We start from the raw sequence: 20,623 nt of genomic DNA, 5'->3' as shown, positions 1-20,623 counted from the left end.
GCGCCACTAAACAACACACATTCATTCACACTTCAAGCGGACACTCCAAGCGCTGAATAGCTACATGCACTGAAGTTGGCAATCTGAAGTACTATACCAGATATTTAATTCGTCAGCTGTCGTCGATGCCAAGAACAGGCTGCGATCATGTCTTTCGCTCACTTCCCCCCAAAATCGAGTTCATGGCACCAGTAACTGATGTCAGTTTGGCGGCAAAAATGGATCGTTATTGCTGCTTTACGCAGGAAGCCTTTGGCACGTGTCTATAACACTGCCTTGGACAGCGACGCTGTTAGCCTCTCGGTGCTCGGCATTTTTCATGTCATGTTCATGAAGAAAAATTATCATCATCAGCAATGGCTCATGCAGCACCCCCCCCCCCCCCCCCCCTCTCAAGCAAGCAAACATCCAATGGCTCATACCCCCCGTAAGGCTGAGGCAACATGGGCTCAGCAAAGTGAAGCGAACAGTGCATACATTCATTGAAATCACGCATACACCGCACAGAACAGCATACGTTGTATTAAAAAACTAGTTCAAAACAAGCATCCCAACCATCAATAAAGCATTGCGAACCTCCCTTCAGCAGTTGTAGAGGTGGTTTTGCAACAGCTTCACTTGGCGTCCACTTTCGCTGAACCATATATAGGATGGCAAGTCATCTTGTTTTACATTTTTTAACGATGAGAAAGCTACTCTGTCACAAATAGGCGCATTGCTCTGGTCTGGAATTGCAGTTGCAAAATGAAATGTAAAAAACAAAGGTGTTAGAAATGTCTTCACATGTAAAAAAAAAAGAAAAAAAAACACGAGAGAATGAAATCGTGCGGCGAATGCGTTTAAGTGCCTGCTGTGCAGTGCCACGTGGTCAGAAATTCACAACGGCCATTCGTGATCAAAAAAGCGCGAAAGGGATTTCACTGCCTTGTTAGCCAACGAGGCCTGTGGACGGTTTACATTACCGATAGAAAGGCAAACGAGAAACATGGCAAAAGAGGTTGCAGTTCATTTGCAAAGTACACTGTTAAAGCAGCGTCAACAATGCGGTTTTGGCCCGTTAACCCTACCTATCCTAATGCAAAGCAGTTGCTAAATACGTTCTAAATATCAGCACGATCCCGCTTTCTTTCGGACGATCTACGACACCGTCTGGCTTTGCTTTATTCCCACGCACAGCCGAAAATCCAAGCGGGAAACAGCATGCCTCCAAGCATTTCTCAACGCCACGGGGCTCCACTTGTGAGAGGTTACGACCCTGGGTGTAGAACATGGCTGACTGTACAGGGTATGGTCGTAGGAAAAACCGTCCAAATTTAGCCGACTCACTTGAGCTCTCTCTGCAACGATGGCGGTCAAGTAAATGTCTTCGAGAGGGAAGAAGCACTCGTCGTGTGTGAGCTCCTCTAGTGTGGCAATGCTGTCACCAGATATCAGGTAGGCGGTCCCTGAGAGGAATGGGGGATAGGTGTCCGGTGCGTATTCCTGCCTAGACACGTACCACTTTTGAGATACATAACGATTGGGGCGGGGATCACTATTCAAATTTCCCCACATCGAGCGTTTGACTCCCACCAAACCGTTCACAACGACGGCGAAGTCCCACACCCCGAGAAGCATGTCGTCGTCTATCTTCAGCACAAAATTAGCGTCCGAGCACTTTTCTCGAGCCCAGCGCATCAGCATCACGGTCTTGTAGGTGAGGTTCCTGTAGCAGTCGACAAAGTCTCCTTGAACTATGTCCCCGTACGAGTCGTGCTCAGCGAATACCTTGCGCTGCAGTTCCTGGTCCGATGTTTTTCCCAGCAGGAAGACCACGTCGAAACCCATCTTCAGCGCTGTGCCGCCCCAGGTGTCCCGGATCGCCGCTCGAGCCTCGAAGTTGGGCGTGCTCGAGATTACGCCAATAAGCACGCTTGTTCGGTTGGCTGCTGGTTCACAAAACCTTGCCCTATGCGTAACGTATTTGAAGGTCAGCCCCTTATTTCCAACACCGCATCTCTTCCATGAGGATGTCAATCTGATTCGGTAGGCGCAATACTTGTAGAGGTACAAGGTAACAAAAGCAACAAATAGCCCTGACAGTATCGAAAGCGTTAGAGTCATTCTGAGGTACTTCATGACGAGGACAACGTATTATACTGCTAAGTTAAACGGCGATTTCTTTCGCATACTGTATTCGTGGCATTGACACACCGCTAACTTATAGCTTTGCTTATTGAAACCAATTGCTTTTCTTAGTTGTATTGTAAGGAGTGCGTGGACACCGAGTGACGGTCGTGTAATTATCAGGTGACGCATGTTCTAACGTCATCAAGAGAAAGACAGAGGTTCTTTAGTGAATTCTGAAGAGATTTGCCGGATGCCACGCATAGCGTGCTACTCCAGATGGGATTGGTTAAAAATGATTTCAAACTGTAGCAGGTGTTCTTCTGAACAAGCGTTCCGACAAAGTTTTTTGTATTAGTAATACATATTGCTGCTTAAGCGCGGGTCGAAGGACAGCCGCATTATTTTGGATTGTTATGTTTTCCTTATGTTAGCAAGCGGTTTTAACTAGACTTGCCGTTTATGTTTTTGTCTTCGAAGGAGTAATGCAAATATTCTTGGCCGCACATAACATGACATTTGGTGTGCCTGCTTTAGGAAGACCCGACTCGAGCTATCGCCTTTTGTGCATGTACAAAGGGCAAGATGCCTGTACGCGACGTTCTTTCCCGCGACGGTGCGGGCGACGTCTAGCGATAACATGCGGTTTAAGGGCTGCTGGATCTGATATTGCGATGTTAGTTTTACGAAATGCTTTGTACTGCCCCGACAGTAGCCGCGTGCTTTCGTAGCCGATGTCCGCGTCAGGAGCACCGTATGGAATAAATCAGGATTAAACGATGAATCCAGGATTATAAAATTTAACACGAAACATAAGATAATAGAACGCAGAGCCCACCCTCGCTAGCAATGAAAATATTACCGCCTTAGCGCCAATTGAAAAGTTGAACTAGTGGAATATCTGGGATAACTCAAGAAACCTCAAACGTGGAGGCGGAAGCTGGGCAGTGACAAATAGAAAAGGGAAGAGAGGACTTCGGCATCACCAGCGTGGTAGGGGGGGTGGGGTGCTTGAGTCCCGAAGCCCCCCCCCCGCTTTCAGGGCCTTTGGTCGTATGGTGGTGGTGGTGAAAAACTTTATTGAGTGATGACAGGAGAGAGTTGGGGACGGCCTTACGGGACGGCCTCTCACAAAATCTAGGAGGGGTGCCTAGTCCGGAACCCCTGTGGCTTCTGCTGCAGCACGCGCTCGGGCCACTAGGGCGCGTTGATCCTCCAGGGTCGAGCAGCCGAGCAGGGCAGCCTCCCAGCTCTCTCGGGTAGGGGGGGAATGGGAAGGGGTGTGGCGGGACCGCCGGGTTTGATGGGCAGGCCCACACCATGTGGAATGGGTCCGCGAACGGATGGTCACAATGTGGGCAGGCCCCGGAGAATGCCGGGTTAAAGTGTCTCAGTATGGCCGGGCACAATACCGTGTTGGTGTAGAGACGGAGGAGCCAGCGCTCGTCCGCCTTGTTTAGGCCCGATGCCGGTGGTGGGAATCTGAGCCTTTGCGATTTGTACAGAGTCGTGATTTCTTTGAAGGATGTAGCCGGATTTGGTGCTGGAACATCAGGCAATGGAGGGTGAGGCGGATCTCGGTAATTTAGTGCGCGGGCTGAGGCATCGGCAGCCTCGTTTCCACCTAGCCCTGTATGGCCAGGGGTCCAGATGATTGTACGCGGGTTGGGGCGATCTAGATAGTAGCATCGTTTAAGAATTTGGGCTGCGCGTTCAGTGATGCAACCCCGGATGAGCTTTTGGCACGCACTCCGCGAGTCGGTAATGATGATCCGAGATGCGGGGACGCTGCGGCGAGTGCTATGGCGACTTCTTCCGCGTGTGTGATGTCGGGTGCTCGTAAGGTGAGCCCTTGAATAGGTACGTTTTGGTGAACAACAGCGGCCGTGTACCACCGGCCGAGATGCGGGCCGGATGCGTCCGTGTAGAAGACCCCCGTGCGTGAGCCAGAGCGTTGCTGTAGGGCGTTAGCCCGCGCTATACGCCTACCATCGTGGGTCCCCTTAGTCATGTTTTGGGGCAGAGGCGGAATGATCAGGGCACCACGCCAGTCCTCAGGTATCGTGGTCCGCTCTTCTACCGGGTAGGTGTAGGAGATGTGTAAACGGTGTAGGAGGTCTCTCCCAGCCTGCGACGTGCCAAGTCGCAGGTACTGGTTGTTGAGATGAGCCTCTTTAAGTTCCCCGTATGTGTTTGTCATGCCCAGGTCTGCGAGACGTTGGTTAGATGTCGAGATGGGGAGGTCAAGGGCACGTTTGTAGATTTTGCAGACTATACAGTCGAGTGTATTCTCGTCGCATTTACGCAGACGCAGGTAGGGGGTCGAACACAGGATCCGGCTGGTCACGAATGCGTTGGCGAGGCGCAGAGTATCCCTGCTCCGGAGGCCTCCCCGTTTATTCGAAACCCGGTGGATCATACGGCCCACCTGATCCCATACCGTACGCAGTTTACTCAGGGTGTTGTCGATCTTGCGGTGTGTGTGGATGAAGAGCCCAAGGATTCTGATTTCATCACGTTCCGGGATAGACCCGGTACGCAGGGAAAGTTCGATTTGTGTGGTGTCCTTTGGTTTGGGGCGAAGATGCACGTATTCCGATTTGCCAGGTGAGCATTCGAGACCGCAGCGACGGGCGTCTACTACCGACGCTGCTTGCTGCAGGCACGTCTCGATGCTGCCAGGAGATGCCTGGGTTGCCCATAGCGTGATGTCATCAGCGTACAGAGCGTGCTGCACGCCTGGGACATCATTGAGCAATGGGGGGAGGTGAGCCATGGCAAGGTTGAACAGGAGAGGAGAAAGGACCGCTCCTTGTGGTGTTCCCTGCGTACCGAGGGGGTACGGGCCATGCTCCTTGTCTTGAATACGGAGGTATATCTGCCATTCCATGAGGAATTGGCGAACATACCTGAAAGCATTATGCCCACAGTTTGTCTTTGAGAGGTGGGTAAGAATGATGTCATGTGTGACGTTATCGAAAGCTCCCTTGAGGTCTAAGGCGAGGACTACCTTGTCGTCACTGGGGTGTTCCGCTGGTTCGATAACGTCTTGGTGTAGTTGCAGGAGAATGTCCTGTGCAGAGCGATGTGGGCGAAAACCGTACATGGTGTCCGCAAAGGTGTGTTGGGCTTCCAGATATTCAGAGAGCCTATCTCGGGCCATGCTTTCCATAAGTTTCCCCACACAGGAGGTTAAAGAAATTGGTCTGAGATTGTCAATGTTAATGGATTTGCCTGACTTGGGTATGAAAGTAACCAAGGCCGTTTTCCAATCAATCGGTAGGGGCTCACGCCCCTCCCAGATCTGATTGAAATAGTCGAGAAGGTAAAGGTACGCCGTGTCAGGGAGGTTGGCTAAAAGCCTAACCGTCACTCGATCCCTGCCCGGCGCCGTTCCTCGTTTCATTTTGGACAGGGCCGCCTTCAGATCGTGGAGTTGGAAGCAACGATCCAGGTCAGCGTTCTCCGTGCCTGCATAGGAGTACGGCGGTCCGAGGGGGTCCTGTTGGCGACCGCTGAGATATTTAATTAGCGCTTGTGCCAATTTCTCCGCGTCTCCCGCGTATGCATGAAGTGCACGCTGTAAGTGTTATTGTGTTTATGTGCGTGTTTGGCTAGGGTCTATGAGAGCCCTGAAAAGACGCCAGGTGTTACGACTTGACATCTGCGTAGCGGCAGTGTTGCAGCGTTCCACCCAGTTAGAATCGGCGAGCTGGGCCGCGTACTCGTGCGCTTATTGAGTGAGGGATGCGATTCGTAGTTTGAGTTTTCGGCTGTGTTTCTGTCGGCGCCAGCGGCGGACTAGGCTGTGCCGAGCCTCCCAGAGGTGCAGGAGGTGGTTGTCCACTGCAGGTGTGGCCTCTGAGAGTTGAACCGTCTGCTCGGTGTGACGAAGTGACGACACGAGGTGTTGAGACCAGGTGGCGTAGCCCTGGTGGGGTATGGGGATCGAATTGGTGTACTCCAATCGGAATTTAGTCCAGTCGGGAAGTTTTGCCTGTTGGTAAGGACGGGTAAGGGGGGTGTTCGGATTGTGGTGAGGATAATGCAGTGGTAGCTGCCGAGGGTTTCCTCGGTGTTGAGCCAATCTGCGTGTCTGATGTTTTTGATCAGTGTGAGATCGGGACATGCGTCGCGAGTCAGAGTTACCAATGCGTGTTGGGTGTGTGGGGTCTGTCAGGAGGGTGAAGCCCATGGTATAAATCAGTTCCGCCAATTTTCTACCGCGTCGTTCCTCCCGATGGTAACCCCAATGGGTGCTGGGGGCATTAAAGTCACCTACTATGACTAGTGGTTCCCTGCTTGCAGCCGCGCGTGCTTTGCTAAAGATGTCGGTGTAAGTTATGTTGGGCAGTTTGGGTGAACTGTAAATGTTAAGATTGTGTATGGATGGGGGTCCTGCTTCCTAAGTGGGAGGGGGGTCACCATAGCACACGAGTAAGGCGGGCCGCATTCTAAATCCACCAAGTTGGCGGTGTAATTTCGGTGCACGCATATTGCGGTTTGTGCGTCCCTTTGATACACGGTATAATTTGTAAGGGCGGCGTGCTCGCCTGGCTCCTGAAGAGCCACTACCGGGGGTAAATCGGGATAGGTTTCTAGGTGGAGCCGGAGAGCAGCCCGCTTAGCACGGGCTCGAAATCCCCGGCAATTCCACTGAACGATTGTAAGAGGGCCCGAATTACCGCTGGTATGACGTGATTTAAGACCGTGGCCCGCCATTTTGGGGATTAGAATTTTGGGTGGCTCCCAGTAGAGCAGAGAGGCCCATAGGCTCTCCGCTGCTCGTTCTGGGCATATTATCCGGGGTTGCAGTCAAACTGACAGGCTGCCGATCAGCCTCGGCCATATGAAGTAGTGGCCGTTGCATCTGCGATTTATTCACCCGTTTAAGCTTGGTGGTGGGTGGACGGGTGCTGGAAACGATTTGGGGCAGCTGGGCCACTATGATGGCCGGCATGCGGTCGAATACGGTTTGAATGGCAGCAGCGAGTCTATCCTCGATAGCGGTTACTATGGAGGCCATTTGGCCCTCCAGGTTGCTGAGACGCGCTTCAATCGGAGCGAGGAGTGCCGTGCAGTCCTTTGTTCAGAGGGGGCACTGTCCATCGCTTCCGGTGCTGGCCCGGAAGGTGTCGAGGTAGGAAGTGGGGGTGAGTGGTTCACGAGCACCTCCATTGCCTGTGTTAGCGAGGCCACTCTGGCCTTAAGTTGCTGAATTTCGATTTGTTCCCGCGAGTGAGTGGGAGATGTGGGTGGGTTCGGGGGGGGGGGGTCGGGGTGGGGAGGCTGCTGTACCCGTGCCGCTCACCTGAGGTCCTTGTCGGATGCGAGTAGCCCATGTGAGTTCCCCTTGGGGAGCAGGCTGGAGTCCGGGTGGCGGCGGGTGCTATATGGAGGAGGCAGGTGGGCCCTGCCTCGATGGAGACCTCTCGGTGGGAGGTCCCGGCGGAGTGAGGCCTCGCTTGGAAGGCTCGGAGGTCCCCGCTCCAGGATGCGGGGGTGGAGGAGATTTGGTGGCAGGAGATGGAGTCACCTGCTGTGAAGCCCGGGTGTCGGGCGGCCTCGGCTTCCATGGTCGCTGGCGTTTGCCTTTCGTGGGGCCGGGTTGGCTCTCCAGTGGAGGGGTGGGCGATTTGGGTGGTGGCGCCCTGTAGCGCTCCTTACAGCTCCGGTCCCCGGTGACGTGGGGTCCGGCGCGAATAGGGCACTTTGGTGTGCACTCGTGAGGTGCGCGGGCGCCATCCATAAGTGGCACCGTGTTGCCACAGGTGCCGCAGAGGTCCGGCTTGGGGCCAGGGCAGGCGTCGGGGCGGTACCCAACAGATCCGAACTGGCTACATACTGGTATGGTCTTTTTGTACGGATGTACCAGGATTAGCAGGGCGTCGTAAGTGACGTACCTGGGCTTGACCTTGCCAAAAAAGGTGAGCCTCACCTTGTTGGTGGTGCCTAATCGCCGGATGTGGAGGATCTCGCCCTCCGGCAAGTAGAGGCGTTTTTGAACTTCGGCTTCGGAGTCGGTACTACGCACTGTCACCACTCCGTAGCAAGAGTCCCGAGTATCCGCGCGTAGGTACCCCAAAAGGGGCACCAGTCCGACTGAGGAGAGAACTCTGAGTTCGCCATTCAGTTCGTCCGCAATAAGCGGGTCTGCGGTGTAGGCCAGGATGAGGTTTTGGTCCCGCGCCATCACTACTGTGACCAGCCGGTTGGCGTTTGCTCCAAGGTGGGCGATGAGCGCGCTGCCGGCTCCGTTCTCGGGGAAAACGGCGGTGAGGGACAATCGAGTCCGCGGTTTGAGGACGACGACGAAATCCGTCGTTTTCGGCTTTGGCAGAGGTAGAGGTAGCCACGTGGGTTTCTTCTTCCCCTGCTGCGGGCCCGCGGAGCGCGTCGCAGGCGGCGGGAGTGTTGTGGAACAGGTTTGAGCTGCCGCGTCAGCAGCTGCAATTGCTGCGCCGCTCGCCCGCTCTCGTCTTGCCACCGCGGCAGCAAGGGCGGTGCTCTTAAAGGTTTCGGGCAGCTCCGGTCTGCTGTCCGAGGTCTGGATGGTTGTCCACAGCATGCCGTGGGGGTCGTAACCGCTGTAAGTGTCCGCCTCAGGTGCGGGAGTAGTTTGGGGACGATTCCCCGTTCTGCCGGGAGGCGCCATAGCTAGTAGGCCTAGCTGGGCCGCCACCGGCGTCGAGATGTAAAATGACCGAGAAGGTCGTAAGATGAGTCCACTTGCCAGAACCTGGTGTCCAGATGATCCGGATCAAATTCCGGAGACGGTGGTAAGGTTTTCCTAGGGATCCGAAGAGGTGGCTAGCGGTTCCGTGCGAAAAACGACGGAGCCGAAACACTGCACATCTGATCCGGTCGCGCGCTCGCAGCGCCCCCTTGGTCGTTTGCGTGTCTTTCTGCCACCTTCAGCCAGATCTTCACCGAATCTTGCTTGCGACATCTATGCGTGTCACGGCGTCGGCGTGGCATTCGGTCCGAGGGAAACGCGAGAAGAGGCGGAACTCAGATTTCGCAGTGGCCCGGCGGCAAAGAGCGGAATGCCGAGAGAGAAATGCGTGCGCGTTTGAGTGCGTGTACGGACAGAAGCGCGTGTCGAAATTTTTTCGCGCAAGCAAGGAAGCAGGAAGCCAGCGCCGGAGGGAGCGGGGGGGGGGGGGGGCGCACTTCTCCTCTGCCAACAACCGCGCTCGTCGCTCGTCCGCACCGTCTCTTATCTCCACACGGCTCTGGCCTTTATGCGCCGTGCATTCGCCGCTCAGTTTCCGTTGAAACGATAGACCGCACGCACGTACCTTCGCCCGCTGCGGCGTATGCTTGCTGCCAGCGTTTTGACAGTCGTTCTCTGCAGTCATTCAGTGTGATCTATTCGTGTTTTGTGCGCGCTCACACCACGCTTGTTCATTCAGTTAGTAATAGTCGGGCCATTTTCCAATGCACGCTACACATGCAATGCTGCCCGGATCGGCAGTGCAGCGCTACAGATGTGTCCCTTCGCACGCGCTGCCCACGGGAAGCGCTTCTCATCAACACCACCGTTTCACACGCGCCTTCTCGTGGTCATCGAGCCTCTCTTCATGTCGGTCTACTTACGCCGCAGCACACCTGCTTACTGATTTGAAATGTAAGCCGATTTCATTAGTTTTAGGGAATCATCGGTTTCCCTTATACCTGGAAGACGGACTCAGTAAACTTCCGGCCTTTCTGGGCTACCTACGCGATTTCAATGATAATATGTTAGGTGATTTAAGAACTAACCGTAAAAAAAAAGATACCGTTGTTAGTGTAACAAGCTAAACTGTTAGACACGCATGCAATGATACACGGTGAGCAGAAGGAACGCTGCTCTGGAGGGGGGAAATATTGACATGTTGAAACCAACGAGTGCAGCAGCGTGTATTGTAACTGTAACTGTAACCTTGTGGCCGTGAATGAATGCCGTCAACTCAACCGTGCGAGCGCGGTAACCGTTGCGGTAAACGGCACGTTATCACGCTTCAGCGCATGTTTGAAACTTTCAGGCGGAGTAAAACGCTCTTCCATTTGAACGAATCCTTCCAGGGACGCAATGTGCGTGCGTTAGATCCTCCTCCCCCTCCTCGCTTCCCTCTTATCCAGCGCGAGAATCCACGTCATGTGCAGTTGTGCAAGAAGGAAGGACAACCCACGGTTTTGCCCAAAGCATTGTTGTTCTTCGTTCAGGAGCATTGATGACTCACCACTTTTGGCTTAACAAAAGCAGACTGAGCGAAATGTAAAAAAGCTGCCTTCTTGTTTTCCTACTGGCCCTAAACACGGTGTTGTAATCATAGGTTGACAAACTGATTCGTGATTCGATCATTTCTACAGATCAATATACGCATCCTCCGCACACTTGGGAATCTTTGTGAAGCAAAGCTTAGGTGAAGCGGTTAATGAAATGTTATAAATTTGCCCAATCCATTCCTGCGTGCCACACAAAGTGACAAATCTTAAGTAAGTTTGCGCTTCTTTGTTTCCTATTCTTTATTTTAAATGTACCAGCCGCTTCTTGACCTCTTTGTGCGCAAGAGTTTCTGGCTCATAATAATTATCACGACGCAGCCGTTATTTCTTCAAGCTTGTTGGCGTTGGCACCTGTGTAACGCCCGCTTCATTGCCAATTCCCTGGTTCGGGTACCTGACATAGTGTGGAAATCACCATAATCAACACGCGGCGATCATTTGAAAGACCTAATTTGCTCTGACGCGTTAGAAGTATGCGCGTGATCGCAGCCTACTGTCAATCGATATATATATAGGGCCTGGCATTACATTAGGCTACAGAAGAAATCTGCTGTCTGGTTTTTGTCAAATCCGGCAACAAAGAACGAAAAAAAAAAGCGATTGTAGCCTTCTCGTACATTATCGCGCTGCTGTGTTGACGAGGTGGAGGTTTGAGTCTCACCACCGTACGCGCTTATTTCTGAGCAGTGAGGAGGAATCTACTTGTCGATAACCCGCCCAGCAACCGACAGACCGTCTGATCGAGGTGAGACCATTGGATGATAGGGTAAAGAAAGCTTTGCTTAAAGAGGTAAATGCGATGAATGTTTAACACGATAACATCTGGGTGAAAACCGACCATATTTTGCAATATGTTTTATGCGCTGTTCAAACGTTCCAGCCGTACTTAATTGCAGAACAGACAATGGCAGGGCATTGCACTCTTTTGCAGTTCTGGAAAAGGAAATTGGCATGTATGCTGATGTGGGGCTGGGGTACCTTAAACAATAGGTCACGTTTAACGTCAAAGACATTTGTGAGTTTCTTAACTTCTTCTCAATGAAAGCTTTCTAAAACTTGCACGTGCATATTTCATTTTGTTTTATTTTTAAAGTGACAATTGTTGGAATTGTAGAATTTTAGATGCATCTGCCTTTGTACTTTGGTCAGGGGACGTTAAAATAACTGCATATACAAATAATCGTTCAATTTTCTGTGAAATGCTCTTGACAATGTAGATTTTAGTTTGCTGGACTATATAATAATCGCGTTATCAATGCAATTTGCTTCAAAATTACACTTTTGAATATTCCCATTGGCTGGTGCACAGGGCTAGTCTATCAGCACAGGGCCACGGCTCCCTGATATAGGGAGGGCGGCCACCATTGGGGATCGACAGCTTGGTCTCCGAAATAAAGTTTACTCACTCACTGCCTTCTCTGAATTGACCAAGTGTTACACGTTTGTAAAACGTGAAGGCGAAAGCCTGCCAACTGTGGAAGAATATGACGACGAACGTGTGAGCAGTGGCACAAGCGCGAGGGGCAGTATCTACCCTCCCTTCGCAGGGTTCTGCGCGACTCGAAGACTTCGTTCCCGCTTCACTCTCTCGCGTGGGCGTGCTAGTAGTAGTAGTAGAAAACGTTTATTCACACAGAGAAAATAAATACGGTGAAAAGTGCACATTGAGTGGAGTCTTCATTTCAAGACCCCAGTGGCCTTGGCGCTGGTTGGCTAGGTCGGGGCTAGACAGAGTGGCCTCCCACTGCTCCTCCGGTTGTTGTATTGGTATGTCTGGGGGTTTGGGGCCCGTACACCCCCACGTGACGTGGTAGGCGGGGGGCCGTTGCGTCTTTGTAGTGTTCTGAGAAGATAATGCTGTATTTGTGTAACTTGGGGAAGGTTTTGGTCTGGAGCTGTCTCCAGTCCCGAGCTTCCTGTGCGTTTAGCCCCTTGTGTGGTGGGGGGTAAAGCTGACGTTGTTTGCGCAGGTGTTGCAGTCGCGCGCCGTAAGCCGCGGGTACGGGGAGGGTGGTAGTGGGACCGAGGATTCTGGCCGCTCGCTTTGTGTGACCTGGAGCTAGCCTGTCCGCGGCCTCGTTACCCTCCAGCCCCGAGTGCCCCGCAGGCCAGCTGATCTGGTGTTTGAGCGATGAATTTGTAGTCAATGGATTAGTCGTGAATATAGCTAATGTTTGAGGTATTCTGCCTGCAAGAAGGAGCTGACACGCCGCTTGGGAGTCGGTTATTACTTGAGTTTCTCGGTTGGTCGCGTGCCAGTACTGAGCAGCCAGCACGATCGCCGCAGCTTCAGCTTCTGTGACTGTGGAGTGCGAGATAGAGATGCTGAAGACTTCTGCGTAAGAAGAGTCCGCCACCACGGCTGCTACTGCGTTCGATGTATCTTGATATAGGGCGGCGTCCACGTACACCGTCCTCATGCTCCGTCCCACTGTGCGTTTGAGATAGTCCACTCGGGCGTTTCTTCTGCCTTCGTTGTGGGACTGAGACATGGTTTTTTGGGAGCGGGGCCACGTGAACTGTGGCCCGGTTCGATGTTGGAATGTTTGTGGTCGACTGGATGGCGTCAAGTTCCGCCGGGTAGCCGATGCGCTTGAGGATGTGTCGGCCTGTCGCTGTGGACAGGAGGCGTTCTCTCTGGGACAGGAGGACCGCCTCCTGAATTTCCTCGAACGTTTTATGTAGTCTCAAAGCTTCCAAGCTGACGTTGGATGTGTACGGTGGGAGGCCGAAGGCGTTCTTGTAGGCTACGCGCATCATTGCATTGGCTTTGTTGAAGTCTGCTCGGAGCAATGTGAGGTAAGGGAGCCCGTAGGAGAGGCGGCTGTACACCATTGCCTGCACCAGACCGATCGTGTCTTCCTCCCGCATGCCTTTTCTGTTTCTGGCCACCCGGCGGATCATCTTAGACGTCTGCTGTGTTGTAGTGTTGAGCGGTTGGAGTGTGTGGTTGGCCTTTCTGTCGCTCTGCATCCAGAAGCCCAGGATCCGGATGAGTGGTACTTCCCGGATTGGGACCCCGTGTAGAAGGATGTTCAGGTTGCCTGGCGATTTGTAGTGGTTTCCCTGTACGTGGATCACTTCGGATTTGGCGGGGGAGCAGTGGAGTGCGCATCGGATGGTCTCGGTTTCGACGCAGATCGCTGCCGCTTGGAGTGTGTCTTCCTTCTCGGCTAGAGAGGACGTATTTGTCCAGATCGTGATGTCATCAGCGTACAGTGTGTATCCGATGTTCGAGACCTGCTGCAGAGCCCTTGTGACGCCGATCATGGCGACGTTGAATAGGAGTGGGGAGATGATCGATCCCTGTGGCGTGCCTTTGTTGGGCATGTCTTGAGGTGCCGATCTCATGTCACCCATTGCTATTGTTGCCGTTCGGTTGGACAGAAAAGTCTTGGCATATTGAAAGGTGCGCTCACCGCAGTTGCGATTGCTGAGCTCGGAGAGGATTGCCTCGTGAGACACGTTATCAAACGCGCTTTTGAGATCCAGTGCCTTAATGAGGTGTTCGCCACCCGTCGGGATGTTAGAGAGTATTCCTCCTTCAGGAGAAGGAAGGCGTCTTGTTTCGACAGGCCCGACCGGAAACCAATCATGGAGGGACGGAAGAGGTCGTTATCTTCTATGTAGTGTTGTAGGCGCGTCTGGACGATTCGCTCGTAGAGCTTGCCCAAGTACGATATAGGTCGTAGTGCACCACGGACCCGAGCACATGAGGTTTGGCCCCTGCCGCATTTAACCGTACGTGGCTTAGCCGTATCCGGGGAAAAGGGGATCGTTGGGGTTGAGCCGATGCCGAATGTTTGGACCTTTACGGCCCCTCGGCGAAGGCAACACACCTCTTTGGCCTCTGCTTCACGTAGATGGCACCCCCGGACTGACCCGCCCGGGGGAAATCGGTAGTTGCCTTTTCCTGTCTCTCTCTCCCCTCAACCTTCGTCTTTCTCTCCCACTTTAAATCTTTCCTGTCTTCTCTTCATTTCTTTTTACTTCCAATTTTCCAGGCAGCAGGGGTTAACCTGGTGTAGTTTATCCATCCTTGGGTCTATTATATTAGGTTATAGTAGCTATGTACAGCTGGCGTCTGCGTCTCCTTCAGGTCTCGTAGCGTCCCCTTGTTGGGCTCGGTGGTGGGCGGGTGGCATAGTTACCGAAATCATTGTTACCTTTATGGCTCTTTCCTCATTCCCTCGACTCCCTGATCGCTCTCACAAACGGGGGCGCACCGAAGATATTTTTCAATTTTATGGCAACCGAACAAAGAACTTTCCACGTTTTCACGTCATCCACTTTGATAAACTTGAAAAGACGGTCAGAATGATCTCACTCTTCCTCTTCTCGAAATCTCTAACCGAAGTTTTCGGTCCGGGTTACGAAGCGCCGAAAATGGCCAGTGGTGATCTGCTACTCGAGCACCGTGATCAGAAACAACATGACAAACTACCCAAACTAGTCTCCTTTGGGGATGTTCCAGTAACAGCAACCCCACACCGTCCCATGAATACTACCCGCGGCGTCGGATCCGATGCTGTTTTGTTGGAGCTATCTGAAGCTGAACTCCTGGAGGGCTGGAGTGATCAGAACGTCATCAGTGTCAAACGAATTAAGATGAGGCGAGATGAAAAAGAAATTTAGACCAAACACCTAGTACTTACTTTCGACTCAAGTGTTCTGCCCGAGTCCATCGAGACCGGGTACCTCAAGATTCGAATTAGACCATATGTGCCAAATCCTTTCAGATGCTTCAAGTGCCAAAGGGTCGGTCACAGTTCACAGAACTGTCGAAACCGGCCGACTTGTGCCAAGTGTAGTGACAATGAACATTCCTCTGAAATATGCCAGAACACTCCACACTGAGTCAACTGTGATGGCGAGCATGCCGCATGCTCGCGGTCGTGCCCGTCTTGGAAAAAAGAAAAAGAAATTGTGACAATCAAAGTAAAAGAAAACATCTCATTCAAGGAGGCACGCAGGCGGGTGTCATACCTGCCGAAGAGCAGCTTTGCCGAAGTGGCGCGTCAGGGGGCACCGTCGCAATGGCTTCCGGCGGCTGTCCGGCCCACACACAGTGAGCCGGCAGTGACGCTATCCGCCCCCTCGGCGGCTGCAGATAGCGCTGCTCCGCCGACTCACAAGAAGGGGCCATCGACCTCCGGGCTGGTGGCCTCCAGGGCCTGGTCCCTCGAGACGAGGCCTTGCCGTCACACCAACTGCTCGCAAGAGCGCGTGTCCAGCGCCTCGCAAGAGGCGATGGACACCACAACCGGCCAGACGGCGCCGCAAGCGCCTCGGGAGCGGCGAGAATCCCGCGATCGCTTCAAAAAAGAAAAAGCCCGCATCACAGGGCCCGACGAGGTCTCTGTAAATTAAATTTCTTTCTTTCAAACACACAGCACAAAAAACACTTTCAACATGAATACACAAATAATTCAATGGAACGTCAGAGGAAGCCTACACAACCTCGATGACGTCAAAGAAATCCTACACCAGTTTAATCCTAAGGTGCTGTGTGTTCAAGAAACACACCTCAAACATACACAAACATATTTCCTTAGACAATATGCTATTTTTCGCAAAGACCGTGATGACACTGTTGCGTCATCCGGTGGTGTGGCTATCGTAGTCGACAGAGGTGTTGCCTGTCGGGAAATAAAACTTCGAACGCCCCTAGAGGCAGTTGCTGTCCAAGGGGTGCTGCTTGGCAAGCTAGTCGCTATCAGTTCTATATACATCCCTCACAGTTATCAACTTAATAAAACCAAATTTCAAATCAACATAGATGAACTTCCGGCTCCATACATAGTTGTCGGAGATTTCAACGCACATAACTAATGGTGGGGAGCCTCTCGTTGCGATGCGAGAGGTCGCCTAATCTAAAGCTTTCTTTTTTCCTCAGGAGCAGGCATACTTATTAAGAAAGAGCCAACGCACTACAGCGTGTCACACAACACATACTCCTCCATAGATTTGAGTATCACGTCGAGTACACTAATGCCGTACCTGGAGTGGTCCGTACTCAAGAACCCTTTTGGGAGCGACCACTTCCCAGTTAAAATAAACTTAACAAAACAAGATATATGTTCACCACACACTTCCCGATGGAAGGTTGACACAGCTAACTGGGTAGTTTCCGAGAACTTGCATATTTAAGCAGGGATGATATTGCCTCCTTTAATATAGGAGACGCTGTGGCGTATATAACAGGCTTTATAATTGACGCTGCCACGAAATGCATCCGTCAAACTAACGGACTTACGAATAAACGTCGCATCCCGTGGTGGAATGAAGAATGTAAACAAGCACGGAAAAATCAAAACAAAGCTTGGGGACGACTTCGCGACTCTCCAACTGCCGAAAACTTGATTAGTTTCAAACAAATAAAATCCCAGGGTAGAAGAACACGTCGACGTGCTAAAAGAGAGAGTTGGGAAAAGTAGATCTCCGGTATAAATTCTTACACGGATGAGACAAAAGTGTGGAATCGAGTTAATAAATTAAAAGGCCGGGAGGTACACCCGTTACCCTTAGTCAGTACCCAAGGTGAGAGCCTGGAAGACCAGGCAGATTACCTGGGCGAACACTTTGAACATGTATTCAGTGCGTCCAATTACACACAAACATTTCTCAGGTTCAAAGAACACGCAGAGCGAAAGCCCCTTGATCGAAAATGTTCACGAAATGAAGGTTACAACTGCCAATTCAGCCTAGTTGAACTTAAAGCTTCTCTTACCTGCTTCAGCAACTTGGCGCCAGGTGGCGATCGTATCATGTACGGAATGATTAGGTACTTACACCCCGAAACACTGAAAACACTCCTGTATCTTTTCAATACCATGTGGGCGGCTGGGCATATACCATCGTCGTGGAAAGAAGCTATAGTCATTCCGGTACTTAAACAAGGCAAGGATCCGTTCTTAGCCAGCAGCTACAGGCCAATAGCGCTAACGAGCTGCCTGTGCAAAGTGTCTGAAAAAAAAAAGGTGAACCGGCGCATAATCTATTTCCTAGAAAATAACAACCTACTAGACCCCCTTCAATGCGGTTTCGGAGAGGGAAGGTCGACGATAGGCCAACTCGTTCGCATTGAGTCTTATATTAGGGATGCTTTTTTACATAAGCAGTTCTGTCTGTCAGTGTTTCTTGGCCTAGAAAAAGCTTACGATACGACATGGCGCTACGGCATTCTCCGAGATCTTTCGGTGATGGGTGCCCATGGCAACATGTTAAACACAATCGAAAGTTACCTGTCTAATCGCACATTCCGCGTAAGAGTGGGTAACGCTTTGTCTAAGCCCTTTACCCAGGAGACTGGTGTACCGCAGAGGGGCGTGCTTAGTTGTACGCCATTTATTGTAAAAATTGATTTGCCTACACACAGTCATCCCACGCACAATGTTTTATTCCGTTTATGTTAACGATGTCCAAATAGGCTTCAAGTCATGCAATATTGCCAACTGCGAACGACAACTGCAGCTTGCAGTAAACAAATTGTCCAAATGCGCAGATGAAAATGGTTTTAAAGTAAACGCCCAGAAGAGCACTCGCGTACTCTTTACAAACAAGAGAGGCGTAACGCCAGACCCAACTATTGAAATCAAAACAGATGCGCTCTCTGTGAGCAGCGAGCATAAGTTTCGAGAAATAATTTTAGATTCTGCACTCACGTTAATTCCTCATATTAAGCATCTGAAGACAAAGTGCCTGAAGACAATGAACCTTCTAAAGCTTCTGCCGCGCACAACATGGGGCAGTGATCGAAAGTGTCGGCTTAACTTGCATAGCAGGCTTGTCCGCTCACGGCTTGATTACGGAGCCATAATGTATAATTCAGCAACGCCAAGTGCATTAAAAATATTAGATCCCGTTCACCATCTGGGTATCCGTCTCGCGACCGATGCTTTCAGGACAAGTCCGATCCAGAGCCTCTATGTCGAGTCGAATCAGTGGTCACTTCATCTCCAGCGACCATGTAGCAGTTTTACAGATTATCTGAGAATACATGCGAACATCTAACATCCTTCTTATTCAACAATAAACAATGTGACCACTGTCATAGTCTTCCATAACCGACCTGAAGCGAGAAAGCCGTTCTCTTTGCCTGTAAGAAACCTTAGTGAGGAAATGGGCATTCCGGTTCTTGAACAGTAACCTATGGCTCCAGCGGAACTGTTACCGCCGTGGCAGTGGCAGCTCATAGAGTGTGACACATTGTTTGTAGAGGTCACGAAGCACGCGCCACAGGCACACATTAAAATACATTTCCTAGAACTTCAGTCCAAGTACTCGTGCACAGAGTTTTACGCCATCATCTTTAGCCTATATTTTATGTCCACTGCAGGACGAAGGCCTCTCCCTGCGATCTCCAATTACCCCTGTCTTGCGCTAGCGTATTCCAACTTGCGCCTGCAAATTTCCTAACTTCATCATCCCATTTGGTTTTCTGCCGACCTCGACTGCGCTTCCCTTCTCTTGGTATCCATTCTGTAACCCTAATGGTCCACCGGTTATCCATCCTACGCATTACATGGCCTGCCCAGCTCCATTTCTTCCGCTTAATGCCAACTAGAATATCGGCTATCCCCGTTTGTTCTCTGATCCACACCGCTCTCCTGTCTCTAAACGTTAGTCCTAAGATTTTTCGTTCCATCGCTCTTTGTGCGGTCCTTAACTTGTTCTCGAGCTTCTTTGTTAAGCTCCATGTTTCTGCCCCATATGTTAGCACCGGTAGAATGCAATGAGTGTACACTTTTGTTTTCAACGACAGTGGTAAGCTCCTAGTCAGGATTTGGTAATGCCTGCCGTATGCACTTCAACCCAATTTTATTCTTGTGTAAATTTCTTTCTCGTGATCACGGTCTCCTGTGAGTAATTGACCTAGATAAACGTACTCCTTTACAGACTCTAGAGGATGACTGGCGATCTTGAATTCTTGTTCCCTTGCCAGGCTATTGAACATTATCTTTGTCTTCTGCATATTTATCTTCAACCCAATTCTTACACTTTCTCGATTAAGGTCCTCAATCATTTGTTGTAATTCGTCTCCATTGTAGCTGAATAGGACAATGTCATCCGCAAACCGAAGGTTGCTGAGATATTCGCCGTTGATCCTCACTCCTAAGCCTTCCCAGTCTAAGAGCTTGAATACTTCTTCTAAGCATGTAGTGAATAGCATTGGAGAGATTGTGTCTCCTTGTCTGACCCCTTTCCTGATAGGTAAATTTCTACTTTTCTTGTGGAGAACCAAGGTAGCTGTGGAATCCTTGTAGATGTTTGCTAGGATATTCACGTATGCCTCCTGTACTCCTTGATTACGCAATGCCTCTATGACTGCTGGTATCTCTACTGAATCAAATGCCTTTTCATAATCTATGAAAGCCATGTAGAGAGGTTGATTGTACTCCGCAGATTTCTCGATTACCTGATTTATGACATGGATATGATCCATCGTAGAATATCCCTTCCTGAAGCCAGCCTGCTCTCTTGGTTGGCTGAAGTCAAGTGTTGCCCTGATTCTATTGGAAATTATCTTGGTGAATATTTTATACAATACTGAAAGCAAGCAAATGGGTCTATAATTCTTCAGTTCTTTAACGTCTCCCTTCTTGTGGATTAGTATAATGTTGGCGTTCTTCCAGCTCTCTGGTACACATGAAGTTGTGAGGCATTGCGTATAAAGGGCCGCAAGCTTTTCAAGCATGATATCTCCTCCATATTTGATTAAATCTACTGTTATTCCATCTTCTCCAGCAGCTTTTCCCCTGGTCATGTCTTTCAAGGCCCTTCTAACTTCAGCGCTAGTTATAGGAGGAGCCTCTGTGTCCGGTTTATCACTATTTTGAATGAAAGTAGCTTGGCTGTTTTGGGCACTGTACAGGTCAGTATAGAATTCTTCCGCTGCTTTTACTATGTCATCGAAATTGCTGATGATATTACCGTGCTTATCTTTCAGTGCATACATATTGCCTTCCTATGCCAAGCTTTGTTCTTACTGATTTAATGCTGCGTCCATATTTTACGGCTTGCTCAATCTTTCCGACGTTATAAATTCGAATATACCTAACTTTTTTCTTGTTGATTAGTTTTTACAGTTCAGCGAATTCTATCTGATCTCTTGAGTTGGACATTTTCGTCTTCTGTCGTTTCTTTATTAGGTCCTTTGTTTCTTGGGAGAGCTTACCTACTGGTTGCCTTGGTGCCCTACCTCCCACTTCAATTGCTGCTTCTGAGATCAACCTAGCTACGGTTT

The 20,623-nt window shown here is 50.8% G+C and overlaps 2 protein-coding genes and 1 long non-coding RNA gene across 6 annotated transcripts in view; 1 reads left to right on the top strand and 2 right to left on the bottom strand.

Annotated features, from left to right (window-relative positions):
* The window catches only part of LOC119432577 (putative ferric-chelate reductase 1), a 365,279-nt gene that overhangs the window by 85,430 nt on the left and 259,226 nt on the right, over positions 1-20,623 (bottom strand). The window lies entirely within an intron of this gene.
* LOC125941640 (uncharacterized) overlaps positions 1-20,623 on the top strand; it is a 58,888-nt gene that overhangs the window by 21,283 nt on the left and 16,982 nt on the right. The window lies entirely within an intron of this gene.
* LOC125941638 (beta-1,3-galactosyltransferase 5-like) lies at positions 1,061-2,133 on the bottom strand. Its single transcript, XM_049659394.1, has one exon. It carries the CDS (start codon positions 2,116-2,118, stop codon positions 1,138-1,140), a length of 981 nt encoding a protein of 326 aa, XP_049515351.1. The 5' UTR covers positions 2,119-2,133; the 3' UTR covers positions 1,061-1,137.

The sequence above is a fragment of the Dermacentor silvarum genome, chromosome 11 (assembly GCF_013339745.2).
Source record: "Dermacentor silvarum isolate Dsil-2018 chromosome 11, BIME_Dsil_1.4, whole genome shotgun sequence".
Classification (NCBI taxonomy): domain Eukaryota; kingdom Metazoa; phylum Arthropoda; class Arachnida; order Ixodida; family Ixodidae; genus Dermacentor; species Dermacentor silvarum.
The sequence above is the reverse complement of the archived record's forward strand: the minus strand, read 5'-3'. Positions and strand labels throughout refer to the sequence as shown.